The sequence below is a fragment of the Tribolium castaneum genome, chromosome 8, assembly GCF_031307605.1.
Source record: "Tribolium castaneum strain GA2 chromosome 8, icTriCast1.1, whole genome shotgun sequence".
NCBI classification, from domain to species: domain Eukaryota; kingdom Metazoa; phylum Arthropoda; class Insecta; order Coleoptera; family Tenebrionidae; genus Tribolium; species Tribolium castaneum.
In genome coordinates this window covers 9007430-9029536 of record NC_087401.1, presented here as the reverse complement: position 1 = coordinate 9029536, position 22107 = coordinate 9007430, and the positions used below count along the sequence as shown (strand labels likewise).

At 29.3% G+C, this 22107-nt stretch overlaps 1 protein-coding gene across 9 annotated transcripts in view; it reads left to right on the top strand.

The window, feature by feature from the left end:
* LOC661159 (optomotor-blind-like) overlaps nucleotides 1-22107 on the top strand; it is a 124071-nt gene that overhangs the window by 84985 nt on the left and 16979 nt on the right. For 6 of the 9 annotated variants that reach the window (XM_064358263.1, XM_064358259.1, XM_015981110.2 and 3 more), the window contains one exon: nucleotides 7279-7305. The exons of the other annotated variants lie outside the window; for them this stretch is intronic. In XM_064358263.1, the coding sequence (XP_064214333.1) occupies nucleotides 7279-7305 (27 nt within the window). The remainder of the gene's footprint in view (nucleotides 1-7278; nucleotides 7306-22107) is intronic. 9 annotated transcript variants of the gene reach the window in all.

The window sequence follows — 22107 nt, the reverse complement described above, 5'->3', positions numbered from 1 at the left end:
GAGGTGGCGGCCCGGTATGGTCAGGTATTGTGGTAATGATAGTGGCTGGGATAAACAGAGGTTCATATACATAATTATATGTTTGTTTAGCAGACAGCCCTGGGCGTAGTTCGTACAGTGATGATTGATGGCGCCACTTACCACCCGTGCCAAGTCCGGCCTGCGCTCACAACTCGACGATTTTTTACCAACAAGGGATCGCTTATTCGCATACCAATAATAATAGTAATAATGACCATGATAATAATAACAACGCACAGTTTTATACAATTGGTCTTATCACACTATTTGACGCGTGGATTTACATTAAATAGTCATTAATTTGAGGCGATAAACATCGCAAATACGAATTTTGGCGATAATGTCGCTTCGGTGATTTAGGTCCGAGTGGAAAGTGTATGCAAATGGGCCACCAATTAGCTACTTGCAAATTTTAAATAGACTGAGCCAGGTCCGGTAAATCAATGTTTTAACATTTTTTTTTAAGAACTGGATTATTTTTTGGAATAATATTGCAAGGTTTTGCAGTTTTTCAAAAATACCAAAGAATTGCGTTATTTCGTTTATTTAACTTAATTTTTATGCAGAAATTGACTTGACTAATGAATAAGGCATAAAACATATTGTACGATAAACTGAATCAAACAGAAGTTAAAAAGCATGTTAAAAGTATGTCTAAATAAATAAAAATCTTATCAACTCTTTTGAAGCTTTTGTACTAAGTTTTTACATCATCTGCATTTATTTTCAAATAAATAGATAAACCGTCTTATTTTTTTAATCATTTTAACGCACTGAAAAAACACCACAATTCAGGATAATAAAAAAATTATTCGCCAATGAGAAAGTATGAGCTTAAATTTTTCAATATTTTTTATAGAAAATTTGGTTGGTCTATTATTCGCGTTGTTACTGTACTAAATTTGAATAGAGCTTCGTATAAACTGGTCATTTATATCTTTAAAAGATAATTTATCATAATGCAAAAACAACGAATATAAAATATAAAATATAAAATATAAAATATAAAATATAAAATATAAAATATAAAATATAAAATATAAAATATAAAATATAAAATATAAAATATAAAATATAAAATATAAAATATAAAATATAAAATATAAAATATAAAATATAAAATATAAAATATAAAATATAAAATATAAAATATAAAATATAAAATATAAAATATAAAATATAAAATATAAAATATAAAATATAAAATATAAAATATAAAATATAAAATATAAAATATAAAATATAAAATATAAAATATAAAATATAAAATATAAAATATAAAATATAAAATATAAAATATAAAATATAAAATATAAAATATAAAATATAAAATAAAGTTTGTACTTTGTAAGTTGTAACAGCTTTTCGAATCATAAAATTTCGATACATAGGTATGTAGTTAAGTTCGGCAAATTGGTATTTTTCATTCATCTTCATTTTGAATTATACTTTTTTAAGAGCGATAGTTTTTACTGAAGGAGGTAAAACTAATACAAAACTAAATGATAAATAAGCTTCATAAGAAAACACAAATAACATTATTGCTATTGCCTACGCATTTTTTTTAATTCAGGACCATACCTAACTTTTATCGATCATTTATATTATTTATATGTAAAGTAAGTATTTAAGAGAAATGCTAATTTCGTAGCGACTTAGTTTTCGAAATATGCCTAGTAAACTCGATTTTCTAGTTTGGAAATAATTTAACTAATTGACTAATTGCTTGAAAAAAACAGGAACCTAAAGTATTAAATTCTTATAAGCTGAGTAAAACTGACTATTAAAATTGTCAAGACAAATACGAAAAAAAAGTTATTAAGAATTGAAATATTGTGCTCTGTTTTTTTATTTTTCAAAACGCTGTAAATAGGGTTAAAGATACAAGAAAAATGTAGGCAAAGAAAAAATTGTAGAAAATTAAATTTCTTACAAAACAGTTCCGAAATCCATGTTTCTTACCGTTCAGACTCTACAGACGTTCATGCCATTAAACGACCAATTTGTTTCATTTTTACCACTTAAAGCATTTTAAATCTAAACGGTTAAAAAAAAGGTCTTGTACACTTTTTTTATAAAATTTAATTTCTTGCAACTTTGCCTTCAATGTTTTATTGTATCTTCAACCGTATTCACAAAATATTTTAAAAAATATTTTTAAAATATCTGTAGTTCTCGATATTTTTTGTATTACTTTGATGCCTTGCTATTGAGAATATTTTATTTAACTTCTCAAAAAGTTTCAAACATTTTTCCAACCAAAAATGGTTTTAGCAATCTTCTTTTTTCAAAATTCGTAAACATCTTACAGCTATTTTGAACTATAAACAAACATTTTTTAGATTTTTTTGAACAATTTTTCAGTTTTTAAAGTTTGTGTCTTTTCTGAATATTTACGAAATTCTAAGATTTGGAAAAATATTTATCGTATCTAAAGTAGTATTTGAAAATTTTCATATTTTTTTTAATATGCCGACTAGTTTTTATAATATGTAGAGGAGAGTGGGCCAAAATAACTCCTCTGAAAGAAAAGACCTCGTGAAGAGGGTATTATAATGTGAGTGTGTAAAATATGTAGTTCTCTTATAATTTTTTATTTGCTTTGTGTAAATTGTTCTCTAAATTCTAGTAAGAGCTGCATCTGTTGGTATTTCTGTCATTTTTCTATGTGAAATAGTGAATCTTTAGCTCGAGTCTGACCGTATTTTTCTGTTTTTTTATATTTTTAATTTTTTATAGTATACCTTTTATAAACCTAATTTTATTGAATTTAAACTCATTTTTGTACTTTAAAAAAAATATGAGCGTTACGTTCTGATGTTACCAACTAAATTAGATCCTTGTTAAACCATTTCTACATTTGTTCTACATTTGGGAACAAAATATTCAATACCATGATAAATATTCAATACAGTGTAAAGTATGTCAACACAACATAAAATATATCTGCAAGATAATAACAATTTGTAACTAGTTGTCCACCTTGTCTACCCCATTTGAGCGTTTCAAAAACCGACTTTAAGACGTTGAAGAGCACTGGTTTATACACAATAATTCAAATAACACATTAAATAAAGCAAAAAAGAAAAGAAAACTAGTTTCAGCTGGCGATAGCTTGTCAAAGGTCAATAAAATTTGATAATTCCTAGTGTAGTGGTAACGATTGCAAAATTTCCCTTGCAAATTGAAAAATGATGATGGGTGATCGCGTCTGGAGCCTTGGCCGCCTCGTCCCATTGTCCCTCTGGTAAACCCGTTAAATTCAGCCGCGATTATCCCAGCAAAGAGGCCGCCTATTATCCCTTGGTCTCTTCTCATTATTCCGCTGACAATACCCCATCCCTGTACTTATCGTGCATTAGACACACCGTTTGAAAAACATCTTGCGGTAGCCCATGTTTATACCTCTCCATAAACCATCCCATTGTGTTGGCAAGAAAGGCCTACCATTGTGCCCCTGTCAAATTTCTCCTTTGTCCACCTGTTTCGTTGGCGAATTTCTGCCGTGACCACCTACAGCTCGCCCAGACCCTCCTAAAACAAAACCCAATTTACCCCCTGGACGTTTTCAAATCACTCGGTATAATTTTCCAGCGAACACAATATTTCGTTTAGTTTTTTGTCCCACTGTCAACAGAAATCTCTAAGTAGGCTTCGCAATGGTTAATACGAGGATAAATATTTGTTTAAAGAGCTTTTGGCTCGCCGCCATATTTGAACAGTCATGTTTACATACGAATCAATTTAGAAGCGGGATCGAACGTTTTACTTCATATAAAATACATAAACAGACAATTTCAATCACACTCCAGCTCGCTTTTCACTGGCTTCCCTATTACCTACCAGAAAAAAATTAAAAGATGCGCTTTGAGATGGTAAATAGGTGCGAAAAGTGCGATATTATAAGGAGATAACAGTAACAAGGTGACGTTAAGCCAAGGTTAACAGCCGTTGCACTTAACCTTTGTGATGTAAAGCGAGCTGACCTTTACTTCATCGCGTTGGTTTAGACGGGAATCGTGTGAATTCGGTAAACTTAACCCCCGGCGAAGTTTAATGAAATTAAAATGTTTACTTTGCAAAGCGGGCGGTGGAGACGCGGGGAAGTACCCACTCGCACTCACTCGATTGTTTTGAACTCAGGCATATCATAATTAATTACATCAAATTTTAATTACTTAATTTAAGGTACCCTTAGTAACCCTTTTGTCTTTTTCACACTGTTTTATTTTTTATAGTTCGTTAAAGTTCTAAAAGTTTTCCTTTCTCTTCAATTATTTTCCATTCTACTGTTTTATTTTACCAAAATTAGACACAATTATGTGATGTTGTAAAGTGGATGTTCCATAAAGATTCATATTAATTATTGAAAAAAATCAAAGTTGTTTTTTATTTTCAGAAGACTGAGTTTTTATCTGTCAGTCCCATTTAATAAAAACTTAATTAAGTAGGGGTAACTAATTATGTTTTTTTACGTATTTAAACCCATTTTTATTATTTTCTATTTTTTTTTCTTTGCTTTTAGAAGCTTAATTTCTTATTGTATGTTTAATCCAAAGTTTGTTCTTTGTTTTACTCACTAAAATTAGTCAGAATTAGATGACCATGTTATTGACTGTATGTTTAAAAAATTCACTTTAATTATTATTAAAAATCTTATAAAAGCGTTAGTATTTTAATTCGCCATTAAATGCGAGATTAACTAATCACGTGACTAAATTGAACCAATTTGATTGGTCTATCGCGTTGTTAACTTTTAACAGCGTAATTAACTTTAAATGAGCTTTCTATAAACCGGTTTTTAAAGTTTTTTCGACTTCTAAAAATAGACTTTTCATCTGTCAATTTTATGCAATAAATTTCTAACCTAATTTTGTAGGATATTACTATTAACTGTTTAAATCTGATTGGCTAATGCCATAAAACCGTAGAGAAATTTTAAAAGGATTATCAAAAATTTTCTATTTTTAAACGTTTTTCCAAATGGTTCCAAAATGGTTTCGGCAATATTCTTAATTCTTGCACACTTTTAGGCTGAACTATGAGCAAACATTTCTTAGATATTTTTTTTAAATAATTGTTCAATTCTAAAAGTTCGAAAAATATTTAGTCTTATCTAAAGTAGTATTTGAAAATCTCCGGCCAGTTTTTAAAATATGTAGTCTAAAAATACTTTGAATTATTTTTTGTAAGGAAGCATTTGTACAGAATAATGGACATCCTTTGATTTGATTAAACAATTAATTTGTTTTTTTTTATAATTTATATTTTATGTAGAATATCAACCAGTTTTTAAATTAATCTGAAAATACCTACTTTAAATTGTTAGGTCAAGAAACATTTAAACAGAATAAAGATCTTCTTTTTATTCGATTTTTGAATATTACAATCATTTTACAAAAATTTCAAAGAAATTTCAGTAGATATTTAATGTAAAATTTAATGATTTTTTTTATAAATATTTAGTCACAATTTTCAGAGTTAGCTTTAAGATATCGATCAGTTTTTAAAATAACATCAAAGTAAATGTAACATACAACGTGGTTAAACTTAGTGAAGAACTTTTTTAAATTCGCTTTTTGAAAAATTACCTTCAATTACTTTGCTAAAATTTTGAAGCAATTCAAGATATTTCATGAAAATTTTTGAGAGATTGTAAGTTTAATGTACCGATCGATCAGTTTTTGAAATAACTCTAAAGTATTTGATTTATTTTTATGTAAATACGAAACATTTAAACAAAAAAGAATTATTCCTTTAATTCAATTTTTGTATTTTAGTAATTTTTTTTATCTGCATATACGTTTTGTTATGTTTTTTCCAGAAATTGTTAACTGTTTTGTTAATTTTTTTAACGTTGTTGATCCTTTTGGTAAAATAGGGTCCGTAATTCTGATTTTTTTAATCATTAATTATTTATTAATCAGTGTTGTACAAAACTACGTTGTTCTTAAGAAAAACACGTCATATCATTTTTTATACAGGGTGTCCCAGCGAGTTGGTAAAGTTCATTATTCACCTTTAAATGTTAGAAAAGTATTTTTTCCTTAGCTGTTAAACAATATTGTCAAATATACAGGCTGTTTCTGAAATGAGTTGCAACACAAACTTATGTTTTTTCAAATCGAACACCCTATATTTGTTTGCATTTTTTGATGTAGCTCTTAGAACTAATGATTTAAATCTAAACATTTATTGGTCGATTTTGCTTAATTTTTGAAATATTTCTAACACAATTTTCTAACAAAACACGCATTTAAAAAAAAATATATTACTAACTTTCTAGGACACCTGTATACTTAATATCTAAATATAAACAAGTACACTATGAACACCTGCTCTAAATTTTTTTGTTAACAATTAATGTAAAATGCTCTTGTTTAAACAAAAAACAACTACGCATGTTTTATTAAACGTTTTAGTGTTATTCAAAAATTTTTAAAAACATATATTGCATTGAATCTATTATTAGCATTTGAAATTACACTGGAACTTAAATAAACGAACCCATTTTTTAACGAAAATTGATTCAGTTTCAACGAATAAACGGTGGTTTATAACGTCCAATACATTTTTTATTTGCTACATTTCAAACATTAGAACCTATTTAACTTGAAAATTTTTTGATAAGAACGATCTATTATAAGAAACACATTCTGAAGTTTCCTGGGTAATCGTTATAACCGGGATCTACTGTAGTTGGTTTTCTTTAGAAATTTTTCTTTGAAGTTCGTAATACGCAATCTATTTATTTAACTATGACTTAATTAAATATTCTTGTAATTTTTAAGTGATTTAGTTTGATTAGTGCAATAGCAGGTGTCTGATTAAATGGCGGTATTTCTTGTGACCTGTTACAAGGCAATAATTTCAATCTCCGATCTCAAAAATCGTTTTGAGTTGGGTCCGAGTTTGCATCGGTAAACTAGTAAAAATGTCCCTTCTTTTTCTCTCGTCCCAATCATAAAAATTTCATCGTCTGAGCTTGAACTCAGGTATAGAAGAGAGCCCGTTTCTCAGCTAATGTGTTTTGGTGACGACAAGTAACGAGCTCCGACCGTAAATAATTTAAAAAGTCAAGTTTTAGTGTTTTAAAGTCAAAAGCGGCCCACTAAAGTGGACGCCCTACGGCTCCTCCGACCAACATTCTTTCTCCTCCTCTCGTCGGCGATTTTTTTATCGATCGTTTCTGTTTCTATAATGACTTTGTTATGATATTTTTTTGATTACTTGGAACTAAACTGTTTTTATTTTCAGTTGAAAGAAAAAGCGGTTGATTTCCTGGTATGTAGATTTCAATTATTTCTATAAATTGGTGCCTGAACTCGTTTAAACTTGAGGAAATTAAACGATTTCAAGCACGGAATTAGCCCAAATTTCATTTCGGAGCAAAAATAACTATGACAAGGCGAAAACTTTGAATCCGGACTCGAATAATAATAATAAACTCGTTCATTTGCACCGCTATCGATACTAAAACACAAAAATGCTTTGTCGGCCTGACCTCTCTGACTTATTTGCTTATTAAAAGACATCAAAGCGATTATTTTTACGGCTTTTCTCTTTTTATGCCTCCTTATTTTATAATAATTTCCGCAAGCGGCGCCATTAAAGCGGACATTTTTCGAGCGAGCTTTTCGGTTAAACATGCGAGCTTTCCTAAGGAGCTTAAGTTGTAATTCAATTATCAACTCTCGAACAATTTGTAACTAGAGAGCTTGAAATGGGTCAAGGAAGCGTTTCAAATCGTCCTATTTACACTTTTAGAAAAAACGGCCCGATTATGCTCAAACTTAGCGCTTTACTGACCGAGCTTTCACTCTTATTTCCCTAGAGCTTTACGTTTAATAGCTAGATTACGTAAATATCGTCCTGCTTGTCATTTTCCTGCTGAGCTTTTCGACAATCACTCAGAGGGCGCTGGCGGCGGCGGAAGTAAGGAAGAGCGGGATCGATGTCTCCACTTCCGGTGCGGTTAGTTAGCGCCAGCACCCCTCGAAAGCCAGGGCCGTAACTAAGGCAGAAAGGGCCCCGTTTCATTTTTTTTAAATAAGCGAAAATATTTTTAAATTTTGCAAAATATGTCAAGAAATGTATGAAGGAATTTTACTAATGGTAAAGATATCATTTTTTAGAACAACTAAAGAAGAAAAAAATTAACAAAAAGATACAAATTTATTTAATTAGGGGCAATACCGGGCAGAATTTAAGCAATTCATTGCTAGTCGTCATAACCAAAAAATGCGACTTTTAATAAATTGTATATTATATATTGTTAGTTGTATATTTAAAAAAAAATCAGAAATAACCCACTATTGACTCACCCTGTAGCTACCTATAAGTAAAAAATAATACGAGTAATTAGAACATACTTAATTAAGTGTGTTTTTTAATTAAAAAAGGCAAAAGATGCTTTATTTTTAAAATCATTCTTGAACAATAATAGAAGTTTGTTAAAGAATATGTAGATCTAAACTACTTGAAAGTAGTTCATCAGTGATAATACTGCTCATAATACGGATAATATAATTTTAAATGTTAGAATGCTCGATTATGCGAAGTATTGGTTTATTAGTAGGTATTTTTCAAAAAAAATATACTAAATATCTTTTATAATGTCGAATAATTTATTAATACTATTTGTGCCATTAACTGTAATGTAACTACTAATTACTTTGTTTGGTGTAATGTATTAAACTTTTTTTTGAGTAATAAGTAAGCATTACTTACTTTTTTGGTAAATGTCTGCTACAGAGAGGAACATTTTATATAATATGATTATAACAAACTCGTGAAGAGAAAGAATATAAAAAATAATATCATCTACTACATGAGCAAATGACTTAAGTCACTTGTGAATTAAATTTTGGAAGCGGTTTATTCTATCCTAACAAACGATTAATATACAGTTTTTTATATCTTATTGTATAAAATTTATTTTAACAATAACTTGGGAGCGGGAGGATAAAAAACCAAACTTAAAAACAAATGTTAAAAATTAACTATTGCTATAAGAATTTACGTAAATGCTGAGTTTAAAGTAACGCATAAAATTTATATTTTCGTAGTGTGTCATTTTACAAAAAATTCCAGAACACGTCGATGTTTTTTAAAAAAATACTGCATTTTGACAACACTATCATATTTAGATTTTTTAATGGCAACCGACATTTTAGTGTGTTTTTGATAATATACTTCATTACCTTTCTGATAAGTATAAAAAAATGAAAAATAAATAAAAAGAATATTAAAAAAAAAGAAGAAATTGTAGTAAAAAAGTAGTAAAAACAAAATTTGTTTATTCGCGTGTTACTTACAATATTTTTTCTACTTCTTATAATTCCTGCAAAGGACAGTTTTTAAAACGTTTAATTGCAATTAAATTTTACTTCGCGATTAATTTGACTATTCTGAATGCAAAGTAAATGGCAACTTAATCAAACTATATTTTAATCTGGAATTAAATTTCTTTAAGACTCTAAGGACCGGATTATGGAAGCGTCATTAATTTAATCTGCAATTAAATGCCTGACTAACTGATCACGTGACCAGATTGAACCAATTTTATTGGCCTATTCGCGTTGTTAACTTTTAACAACGAATTAAAATTTAAATTAAATTAAATTAAATTAATTTAAGCTTTATTAAAATCTCATTATTAAAAGAATAGTTTAATCAAAAACATGAATATAATATTTATATACTATTAATACTATTGATAAATATTTTATATTATTATATAATATTTATAATTATTATTTATTAATAATATTATATTAAATATTATTAATAAATATACTATTAATAAATTTTCGTGTTGTAAAATTATTTGTGTAAATTAGGTAGTTTATTCTTTTGTTTCTTTTTAATTAAATTATTGTTTTAAAAATATAATATAAAACATAAAATGAGATTTATTAAATAAAATAGAAAAAATTATTAACCGTAATAATTTTTTAATGAGTTAGTTAGTATGAGCACTGTAGCTAGCAAATAAGTAATTAGTAAAAGCAATGAATTTTTCTTACAGTCAAGTAATCACTGATGTTTTTCGTATTTTTCATATATGATATTAAAAAATTAGAAAAATCTTGATATTTTTAACAAAGTTGAAAATTATTTCGTAGTGTGGAGGTTTTGGTATTTAGATATTTTTCCCCTAAACACTCGAAAAATAAAAAATAACTTAAAGTGATTAACTTTTAAAAATTGAGTATTGTAGTGTTATTTTTACTTGTTTGGCATCTTACCCTTCAAAAATCCATAATTTCATTATTTTTTAATTTTGCAAAATAATATTTGGGCTTTTAAAAACGTCAACGTTTTACCTAGTGTCTTTAAATTTCGAAAAAAAAATCAAAACCCTAAAAATCTTTAAGTATAGGTACAGTCACGATCAAAAAGAATGGCAAATGTCCGATTAAAATCTTTTAGATATAAATTTCAACAAACCCTTCAGTTTACAAACTGTCCAGCTAGTTTACACAAAATTCTGCTAGTTTATAAATTAGCCAAACGTATACATTAACCGTATCAAATCAAAAAGATTTGTGGCTGCGGTTTTAAGAGTGTCATTCTTTTTCAGCGTGACTGTACCTATTCTATTCTGAATCGACGTCTTTTGAAACCTTTTTTTATGTGGTGTTTTTTTGACAAACTTGAGATGAGACTTTTTTAAAAAATCGTGAATAATAGCAGAACAATACATTTAAGTAATGAACAGGCGACTTTATTGAGTATAACAAGTGTGCTAAACAATATAGTATAGTTTTTAACTTAAACTGAAACATGTGTTATAAAAATTGATAATGTGAGAATAAGGAAAAGAAAAAAACATTTAAAACTGCATAATATGAAAGTTTTATCAATTTTGTCAAGTATGTACAATTTCAGTTTTATTAACAAGTTTTGAATTGGTATTTTTCAATTTTTCTGTTAATCGTTGAGCAAATAATTCACTTGTAGAAATTTGATTGAAATGTAGCTCCTGCGGTAGCTGCGCCCCTGGTTGGGGGTGGCACAGCCACCCTGTCCTTAATCGTCGATTTGTTTTCCAAATGAAATTCCGCGAAGCGCAGACAGATCATTAACAAAAGTCTCAGGCCGGCCAACCTTTCAAAATAAAATTATCTCAGTGTACTTATTCTTAGGGCCGTTGTGGCGCCACCTGACCACGCCCCCACAGCGCGCTCCTTGTCCCACCTTCGACCACAACCCATCGTTTCTCTCTCTTGTATGTTTTATGTTTTTATATATATCTCGCACGGTTCATTAATGGTGAAGACGGGTTTCTCTCTCAGGTGCAGGTATCGGAGTTTTAATTATAATTTATCTTTATTTACTGCCATCTATCGTCTTTCATCTTTGATGTTTGTTTATAATTTTTTTTTTAATTAATTCAGTTAGAAGTAGGCGCGGGATTTATGGGGGTCTCCCCTAGAAAATAATACCGTGTGAGTGAAAAAATGTGGCCGCCGCTTTGGGTGGCTATCTATCGGCAAGTCGGGGCACTAAAGACAGCAGTTTTACATTAAAGCAACTGAAGTATCTCGTCGCTACCGTTGAGATAACAATCCAGTAGGCCATTCCGACGATTCTCTTCTGTCTGTGTTTCAAATACCTGGATAAATAGCACGGCCTGCTGCTCCTTTAACACAAAAACTCGTACATAGTCAAGCAGAGTGATAAAATTGTACTTAACGGGTGTTGAAATGTTAAATAATATTCGAGTGATACGAGTGTGACTTTGAAGAGGGAAAAATGCCTCAGAAGGCTTAATGACGCTGTCTAAATCGTGATAACGAGATTCAATTAAAGACCCATCAAAAAGCTTTTATTTTCCAAGACGTCAAAGCTCGAAATTTAACCAAAAGAAGAAAAAAAAATTACCACCGGGTGCAACAACTCAAAAGTTTAGGGTTCGATCCCTGACACGAGCAACTTTTTTTTGTGTTTTTTTTTCGAAACCGCTTGGATGTATGACAATTTTTGAAAAAAACATAGTTTAGACAAAAAATCGTATTTTCAAAGATTTGCCACGATTTATTTAAAAGCGCCTGCGCTTACTCAAAAATCTCAGGTCAGGTCAGGTCAGGTCAAGTCAAAAAAATTTTTGGTGTTTTTAGAACTAACAGGACATTTTGAAAGAAGCAACAATGACAACTTTTAACAAAAAAGTATTTTTTAACACCAAATATAGTTATACGAGTGTGAAAACACAAGCTTCAATTTCGATGGCTGTCGTTATGCAACGAGCGTATGCGAGTTGCATACCTAGGCACTTGTTTTCGCATAAGTGTAATTCAAATTTTTTTTGTTGGAACATTTTAATTAAAAACACGTTACTATCGGAGACGTGTTTTAAAATAGTGTTTATAATCTAGGTTTCACATTTACATTTACAACTGGGAGTGCAATATACCTCCGATATCCACTGACAAAGCTTTCAATCGTCTTGCAATTTTTTGTGCACCAGATAAACGAGTAGGAGATGATTTTTATATTTTTATTGGTCACTTACTCATTCGTGGGACAAATGATACACCAGTGAACCGGTTTAAGGGCTGGTTTTTTAGAAAATGGAAATTTGCGAATAAAATGCTCGATGCTGCTTAGTTTTTGAAATAATTTGATGCTTTTTGACAAAAACAAACTTTTTAGAATTTATTACACAAAAATTAAAGACCTTAGAAAAGTAGGACTTTCAGTTAATTAAATTATTTAATTAATTAATTATTTAATTTAGTATTTATTTAATTATTATTATTAATTAATGCAAAAATAACATTGGGCGAACACTGCAATTTTGACATTTCTACGTAAATATTTTTTTTATTCCAAAATTCAGACTAATACAAAAAATTTGTAAAATGTTTAAAATGAATAAAAGTATGTATGTGCACAACTCAAAAGTTTCGGGTTCGATCCCTGACACGAGCAACTTTTTTTTGTGTTTTTTTTCGAAACCGCTTGAAAGTGTAAATTGACAAAATGACAATTTTTGAAAAAAACATAGTTTAGACAAAAAATCGTATTTTCAAAGATTTGCGACAATTTATTTAAAAGCGCATGCGCCTACTCAAAAATCTCAGGTCAGGTCAGGTCAAGTCAAAAAATTTTTTGGGTGTTCTTAGAACTAACAGGACATTTTTAAAAAAGCAACTATGACAACTTTTAGCAAAAAAATATTTTTTAATACCAATTATAGTTATTAATAATACAAGTGCGAAAACACAAGCTTAAAGTTCGAGGGCTGTCGTTATGCAACGAGCGTATGCGATTGTATACCTAAACACTTGTTTTCGCATAAGTGTAATTAAATTTTTTTTTGTTGGAACTTTTTAACTAAAAACACGTTGCTATCGGAGACGTGCTTTAAAATAGTGTTTGTTTATAATCTAGGTTACAGATATTAAAAAGAAGGCTTAAAATGTTACCAATAAAAAAAAATTCCACGACAGTTCAGATGATAGTTACAAACTTAAAAATCTGAGATATGTGTCCAAAATTTTGCAAATTATTTCTCATATATTTTTAGGAATTAGGTGTTCTCAGAACATTTTATTGGGTATTTCAGTGTTTGATAGCAAATAAATAAATTCATAACCATTTATTCGGCCGCGCTAACTCAAAAATTTGTGGTTCGATTCCCGACGCGACCACTTTTTTTTCTTCCATGTTAACAAATAAACCACACAAGCAAGTGTAGTTCTTAATTCACATATATTTAGATGACGCGATAAACGTAAATGCGTAACAATTATGTATGTAAATACGTTGGGAATGTGTGCCCTAGAGTCAGTGCTTTACATAATTTTAAAATTTTATTTATTTTTTAGTGGTATTGTTGCCATAAACTTCACCCAAGTGTGAATGTGTAATTTTCGTTTTTAATTTTGCGAAACCTTGATACAGTTTCGTATTCGGATTATAATTAATTAACTGACAAATGACGGGCTCTTCGATTCAATAACCGCGAGAGCGAAGTGAAATATTAAGAGGAGTGTAAAATTAAAATACAGGATATTAAACGAGCGGTACTTTCAAAGCCGGCTCTTCAGCATTATTTATATTTATATTAAAACGCCGCATGGTGTGAGGTATAAAATATTAAAATAATTCTTTCTTTACAAATAATTATCGAGTCTTCGCGTCGCTTAGTTCAGTCATTTGGCACAAAAGACGCATAATTTTCACATTTGAATTCACAATCACGCATCCTGTTTAGCTGAATTTTTTTTCAAATGGAAAAAGAGACACCGCCGAACGTCACGAGGAATTTGCAGTGGTGCGTTTTTATCGCAACAAGATGGATTGCTTTATTTTCCCTATGTTATTGGCCAAATATTTTAACTCGTACAAATGAGCCCATGCTGTTCTAGGACAAAAAAAAGTCGCTCGCGGCGGGGAGCGAACCCAGGATTTTTGAGTTAATTAGGCAAAAACCCAGATTCCGTCAATTCACTGATGTTCCGTTTCAGAAATTTGGATTCGATCCTTTATAGGTACAAGTACTGTAACGAGTTTTTTTAAATACATTTTTTATTTTAATTGTAATTTTCGATTCCACTTGATAAGTTGAATAAGAAGTATAGTATTTAAAAATTTCTAAGCTCATCTGAGCATTTTGGGCTTATGATTGAGACAAAATGACAACTTCTGAAAAATTCGAATCCAAACACAGTTTAGAAGAATAGTTATTTTCAAAAGCTTGTGACGCATGCGCCAGTTTAAAAAATTCAATGCCTAATTTTTTTGTTTATTATTTTAATTCTCTTAATTTTCGATAAAAACCCAGTTGACCTAATTGGTATCATATGTATTTACAGAAATTACGCCAATAATAGTTACTTTGTATTCAGAAGCGACTGTGAGTCAACTTAAAAATTTCGGATTTAATCCCTGATAGTCGCAACTTTTTTTAAAGATTTTCAAATACACACTAATCGCTCTAGTTTTATATGTTTTAATTCTAGTATGTATGTAACTAAACCTATTTGGAGGTTTTGCATTTATGGTGGAAACCGAGTCAACACAGTTTAAACAAATAGTTGTTATTTTCAAAGATTTGTGATTACAATGTACAATGTGCTTACAAGCAGATGCTCCAAAAAACTCCGATTTGAGTAACTTTTTCGTTTTCTATTTTTTCAAGACTTAAATAATCACTTTTATAAAATCGGATCATATTTCTCAATTATAGTATCAAGATTTTTGATCGAATTTGGTACATTTTTCAGTTTTTTAAAGGAACCTTGGGAACACTTGAGTTTTTGCTGAAAAATTTACGAAATGTTTAAGTTTGAACATGGAATTAATTACGTGAATTTTCTTAGAAAACAGCGAAATTCTTGATGATTTGACCGACATTTACAAAATTATCAAGCAATTTTTTGCTCAGTTTTAATCACCTTCTGATTAGTCTGTTTTACAATTGGGAGTGCAATAATATCTACGATATCCAATGACAAAAGCTTTAATCGTCATTCAATTTTTTGTGCACTAAATAAACAAGTAGGAGGTGATTTTTATATTTTTATTGGTCAATTACTCATTCCTGAGACAAATGAGACACCAGTAAACCGGTTTAAGGGCTAGACTTTTACAAAATAAAATTTCAAGAAAAAAATGGTCAATTCTGCTTACTTTTTGAAATAATTTGGTCTTTTTTGACAAAAACAAACTTTTTTTAAATTTATTACACAAAAACTAAGAACCCTAGAAAAGTAGGAGTTCACACAATTTATTAAAATCTACACAGTCGGTTTGAAAAAATTAATAATTACAACAGTATAATAATTAAAATAAATACATTTTTAACATGAAAATTAACTTTTGGCGAACACTGCAATTTTGACGTTTCTACGTAAATTATTTTTTTATTCCAAAATCAAGACTGAAATCAAAAAATTATAGAATACGAAAAGTGTCTAAAACTAATAAGAGTATGCATATTTTGAATTAAAGGTACAAAAACTGATAAAAGAATTTTAACGCTGACCAACTTAAAAAAAAATTAAAAAATGTTGAGTCTGAAATTCTGAAGTACTAAACGACAGAAAAACAAAGAAACTGAAAAAACTATTGAATTAGAAAAGAGAAAAACTAATAAATTGAAACATTAGATTTTGAATAAAAAAACCTATACAATAAAAATCTGAAAATTCAAAAAACTTAAAAACAAAAAAATATTCAGTCTGAAATTCTGAAGAACTAAACGAGAAAAATAAAGAAACTAAAAAAACTATTGAATTAGAAAATAGAAACACTAATAAATTGAAACATTAGATTTTGAATACAAAAACCTATACACTAAGAGTCTGAAAATTCAAAAAACTTAAAAACTAAAAAATATTCAGTCTGAAATTCTGAAGAACTAAACGAGAAAAATAAAGAAACTAAAAAAACTGTTGAATTAGAAAATAGAAACACTAATAAATTAAAACATTAGATTTTGAATAAAAAAACCTATACACTAAGAGTCTGAAAATTCAAAAAACTTAAAAACTAAAAAATATTCAGTCTGAAATTCTGAAGAACTAAACGATAGAAAAATAAAGAAACTAAAAAAACTATTGAATTAGAAAAGAGAAAAACTAATAAATTGAAACATTAGATTTTGAATAAAAAAACCTATACACTAAGAGTCTAAAAATTCAAAAAACTTAAAAACCCAAAAATATTCAGTCTGAAATTCTGAAGAACTAAACGACAGGAAAATAAAGAAACTAAAAAAACTATTGAATTAGAAAATAGAAACACTAATAAATTAAAATATTAGATTTTGAATAAATAAACCTATACACAAAGAGTCTGAAAATTCAAAAAACTTGAAAACTAAAAAATATTCAGTCTGAAATTCTGAAGAACTAAACGACAGAAAAATAAAGAAATTAAAAAAACTATTGAATTAGAAAATAGAAACACTAATAAATTGAAACATTAGATTTTGAATAAAAAAACCTATACACTAAGAGACTTAAAATTCAAAAAACTTAAAAACCAAAAAATGTTTAGTCTGAAATTCTGAAGAACTAAACGACAGGAAAATAAAAAAACTAAAAAAACTATTGAATTAGATAATAGAAACACTAATAAATTGAAACATTAGATTTTGAATAAAAAAACCTATACACAAAGAGTCTGAAAATTCAAAAAACTTGAAAACTAAAAAATATTCAGTCTGAAATTCTGAAGAACTAATCGACAGAAAAATAAATAAACTAAAAAAACTATTGAATTAGACAATAGAAACACTAATAAATTGAAACATTAGATTCTGAATAAAGAAACCAATACACTAAGAGACTGAAAATTCAAAAAACTTAAAAACAAAAAAAACTGAATAAATTGAAAAAAAACACATCTTATGTTAAATTAAAAATTGTGTTAGGAAAGTTTCCTAAAATCAGGTCTCTACTACCTAATAACAGTAATAACACAGTGCGAGGACCAATCGTTACTGTGTCAACTCTAAAATCTAAAGGTATGATTCCTGATACGAGCAGCTTTTTTTTAATTAAAATAATATTTATAATAATAATTATTTCTGATACTTATCCAAATTGTCCGAAATGTAAAGGTGAAATTTTTAGGATTAAAAACTCTTATAAAGTGAAGTGGAAAAGACTTCAACTTGATTTTCCCCAAAAAAATATTTACAGTAAAACCTCTCACTAACGGACACCGATGGGAAATCTTTCATTGTTCGTTGTAAAGTGCATTCGTACAAAAATGTCCGTTGTAAAGAGGTGTTCGTTATGAAGAGTTGGTTGTAAGTAAAAAAATAGGGTTTAAACTCCGAATTTTTGGCTTAGTGTTCAGCCAATTAGGCAAAAATCTCGATTCCGTCAAGTCAGTTGTGCACGTCGTCGTCGTCGTAAATCGTCTCGAAATGATAATAAAGTCGGTAGTGTAGATTTCTTTTCGCCACTCGTTGTCCATAAACCGGCATTTCGGATCTGGATCCGTATCAGATATCTCGCTAATTAAGGCTAGTGACTTGTTGGATCGGAAACACGTTTGGTCCGTGTCCAGAGAGCAACGAAACAGTGCATCGTTCGATTTTACACCGCAATTAGCTCCGCTTGGAGATAATAATGTAAATGTCGGCGATGACATGTGAATCCCTCAGCGAGGAAATTTCTGGTAATTAGAAGACGAAGAAGGTCGTTTCGTCGATAAATCGGCCGAGAAATTCCACGTTTTATTAGCGCCGCCGCATTTAAACACTAAACACAAACTAATTTCTACGAAATCGTAAAGATAAAAACCCTATATTTTCTCGAGCAACGCAATGCGTACCGCCACCACGAATAAAATCGGGCATTTCCACCATTAGCTACTGGTTTTTTAAGGATCGCCACTTTATTATCGAATAAAAATTTAAATTACACGTTTTGGCCTTTTGAATATGTAAATGGTCTTAAGTCACCTCTGATCATTTCGATAGTGTTAATTAAACGAAACAAGAACCGATGAATACGCTCATGTTCGCTCTCACGTTGACGGCACACACGTGGAACACATACAGACGGGGTAATTATATTATTAAATAATTATCACCACTCCTCGACGATTCATCAAAAATTCAAAGCAATTTGTGTAATAATACCTCCGGAGAGGTTTACATCATGGCAAGCCGGGCTGGAATTACGACGTGATATTGCGGGACGGCCCTGCCGTCCAGCGCAAGCAAAAAGATTTTACTATTTGGATTTTTCAAACAGGAACGGGTATTCTGACACAATCATACCTAATTTATAGACTTATAACTAAGAAATCATTTTAATTAAGTTGTAAATTCGATTACTTTACGTATTTTTTAACTTTATTTTTCTGGAATATTAAAAAAAACAGAAATTGAACTCAAAATTTTTGAGTTAACGCAAACGCTTCTGAAAAAAATAACAGTTTCTCTATACTGTGTTAGCAATTGGTCTTAAACACTGGATTTAAAAGTGCTTATTTTGTCTCAAAACGTTTACGTAACTACTACAGGGTATTCCGTCTAAGTATTGCAAGTTCTAATAAAGATATTTATCTGAAAGTTGGTACTCAGTCATAATCCGTTGAGTTCTGTTCAATGAAAATATCTTCAAGATGGCAGCACTACCGGTTATACGGAAAGTCGCTATTAACTTTCTTATTTTAAATGGAAAGCTATATTTTTCACTACGTTTTTGTATTAGTTGTGTTGTTTTAAGGAAGTTTTTATCAGCTTTTCCTATACCTAAGTTTAACAGTTTTTGAGACATTTAGGATTTATTGAAAATTTTTGGATTTTCACCTGTCACTAAGAACTGTCACTAAAAACTCGCTAAGTTTTAGAGATTTCGAAATCATATTTGTGGGATTAAAAAAGAAGACCTATATCTGTTCTTCTGTGTGTTCTAATTAAAAATCACATTTTTATTAAATTACTTGATGAAATAGTAATTGGTTTTTTCGTAAGGTACTTAATTATTTATTCGAAAGTGATGAAAAAATTAAACAGAAAAAAGTTGCATCCGCTTGTGAATAAATCGTGGCAAGTCTTTGAAAATAACAACTGATTGTCTACACTGTGTTGGCAATTGGTTTAGTATTTAGTTTTAAACACTTGATTTGTCAAAAATTTGCGTCTATCATAAATGCAAAAATAATCCGAAATAAAGGATTTACTCAAGTTTTGAAAAACTGCTTTAGAGCAATTATTAAAGAATTTAAAAAAACACAAAGAACTTTTTTGAGCTCGTATTAAGGATCGAACCCTAAATTTTTGAGTTTGCGTAACTTTTATTTGATGTCATGTTTTTTTTAATATTTCTTATTAAGAAATTAAGCAAAAAAAGTTGCTTCTATCAGGGATCGAACTTCAAATTTTTGAGTTAGCGGGGCAATGATAATTAATTAAAAACACTTATAATTAAAAAATATAATCAGATTTAGTTGAAAACTAACTAAAACATTATTTTAAAGTTTATTTGGTCTTAAACATGCATTGTTTTCCAAAAACTTTCATTTTGTCTACATTATACATGCAAAACCATTAAAATAGTATAAAAACAGCAACATACTTACTATAGTTAAAAAATATAAACAAAAATCGATACAAATTAGTAATTAATTAATGTAATTTAAGAGTAAACGCAGATTTAATTAAAACTAGAGTCAGTTGTTTTAGAGTTTATTGAAAATGAATTTTTTTTCATTAGCTTTCATTAACAAAAAATTTTAGACTAGTCATAAATAGAAAGAGAGAAAGGGAAGAAAGGTATGATTAGTTGATTACCTAGATAGGTATGCAGAAAATTAGCATTGAAAATTCTTAACATATTGAAATTTTAATATTTGTACATATTGATGACGCCATACTATTATTTTACTATTTTTATTTTAATACAACTTTGTCATGATATTTATTGCGCTTTTGTCTTTATTTTATTGTCTTTTTGTCTTTTCCTTATTTTTCATGTACCTATCTATGTCTTCCTCTAATTTATTTGCCGCTTGTGATATAATAACATGAGATAGAAAATATACTAAATTAGAGTGGGCTGTGCCTACGGAACTTTAGCCACATTTTAGCCATTTATTTGCAGCCGCACTTTTGCGGTCGTATGCTAGTTTGACCCAGTATAAGATGTGGCTAAAGTTACACTTCACTTTCAAGGCCTGCTCTAATTGAGTATATTTTCGATCTCATGTTATGATAAACATGTGATGTACATTTATTACAAAAACATATAATTGTTTGTAATTTTATATTCTTTAATTGTTATTAAGTTTATTGTATTTTTTCCCTTTCGTTGAAATGTTTTCCGTTTTTCTTCTTTTTTCTTCTTAAATTTTTTCTTTGTTTTTTTTATGATTTTTTGTTATATCATTTTTTTTCTTCTACTTTGTCTTCTTTACCTTTATGATTTCACCTTCTTTATTTTTTCTTATTCAACTACTTTATTGCCTCAAATACTTTCCTGGTTCAGTTAGATTTTTTCCTTTGTTTCTTTGTTTCTTTGTCTTTATATTTGAAAAGTCATTATCAGTTTTCTCATAAAATTATATTTTTACTATTTATATTACTACAACATAGGATATGTTGTGCTTTTGTTTCCTTCTTATTCAGTCTTCAATTTAATTTTTATTTTTTTTTACTTTTTCTTCTTATCTATTCTTTGATTTTAACTTACGGGTATATCATGTGTGCTATTATGCTGGTATCTGTTGTAGGTAAATTAAAATTTAAACAAATCATTGATTTTTTTGATTAGTTTCCATCTTTTATTTCTAAAGTTTTATGCTTCAGCTTTCGCATTCTTTAAAATTTCTTTACCGTAATTCTGTTTCTGTTTTATTCTTCGTATTTTTTGAACACTGGATTATTATGTTTTCTTCACATTAACTTTATCCACGCTGTCTTTCTTCATTAATTTCTTTAAGGTTTCACTTATACTTTATTTACTTTTTTCAGTTTTCTGTTTTCTTGGCTTTCGTTTCTCCTTTTGTCTTAGCATTTTGAAAATTACAAAACAATTTTTGCTTTGATCTAAAACGCAACAACATTTTCCGCATGCCAAGCAATTGGTGAAATTCTCTGTCTGGTCAATTTTTAATTTACCATCCTGTGGCGCCTCATTCCATGTGTCCGTTTGACAGCTGCCATCGTCCAACTGATATTCTCGTTAAAGCAGCATGATCCTCGTTGGATGATTTTAATGAGTGATTCGTCGTAAAGGCAGCCCTCACCCTTGAAGTTAATTAAGTCGATGAAAAATGAAAAATCGTTTTCGTTACCGTTCAGTTCGTTGGTACAAGTCGGTCGGGGCAACGGTATCAAGAGCGGCTCTCTATCTAAACCTTGTATCTTGGAATATTTAAATGTTTAGTGCTCGGTGTGCGACCGAAGACCGAATCCGACCGTGGACCACACAAGTATCTCATAGAAGGTTGGCACAAATCATCCATCGAAGGAAACAAAACCTGTTCTCACATCATATTATACCGAGCCTTACGTCTTTTTGAAATATGCAGCGAGTTTTTGCCTTTTGAGCGATGACTTCGATCTATTTTACGACTTGTTAATAATTTCTATTGTCGATTAGAAAA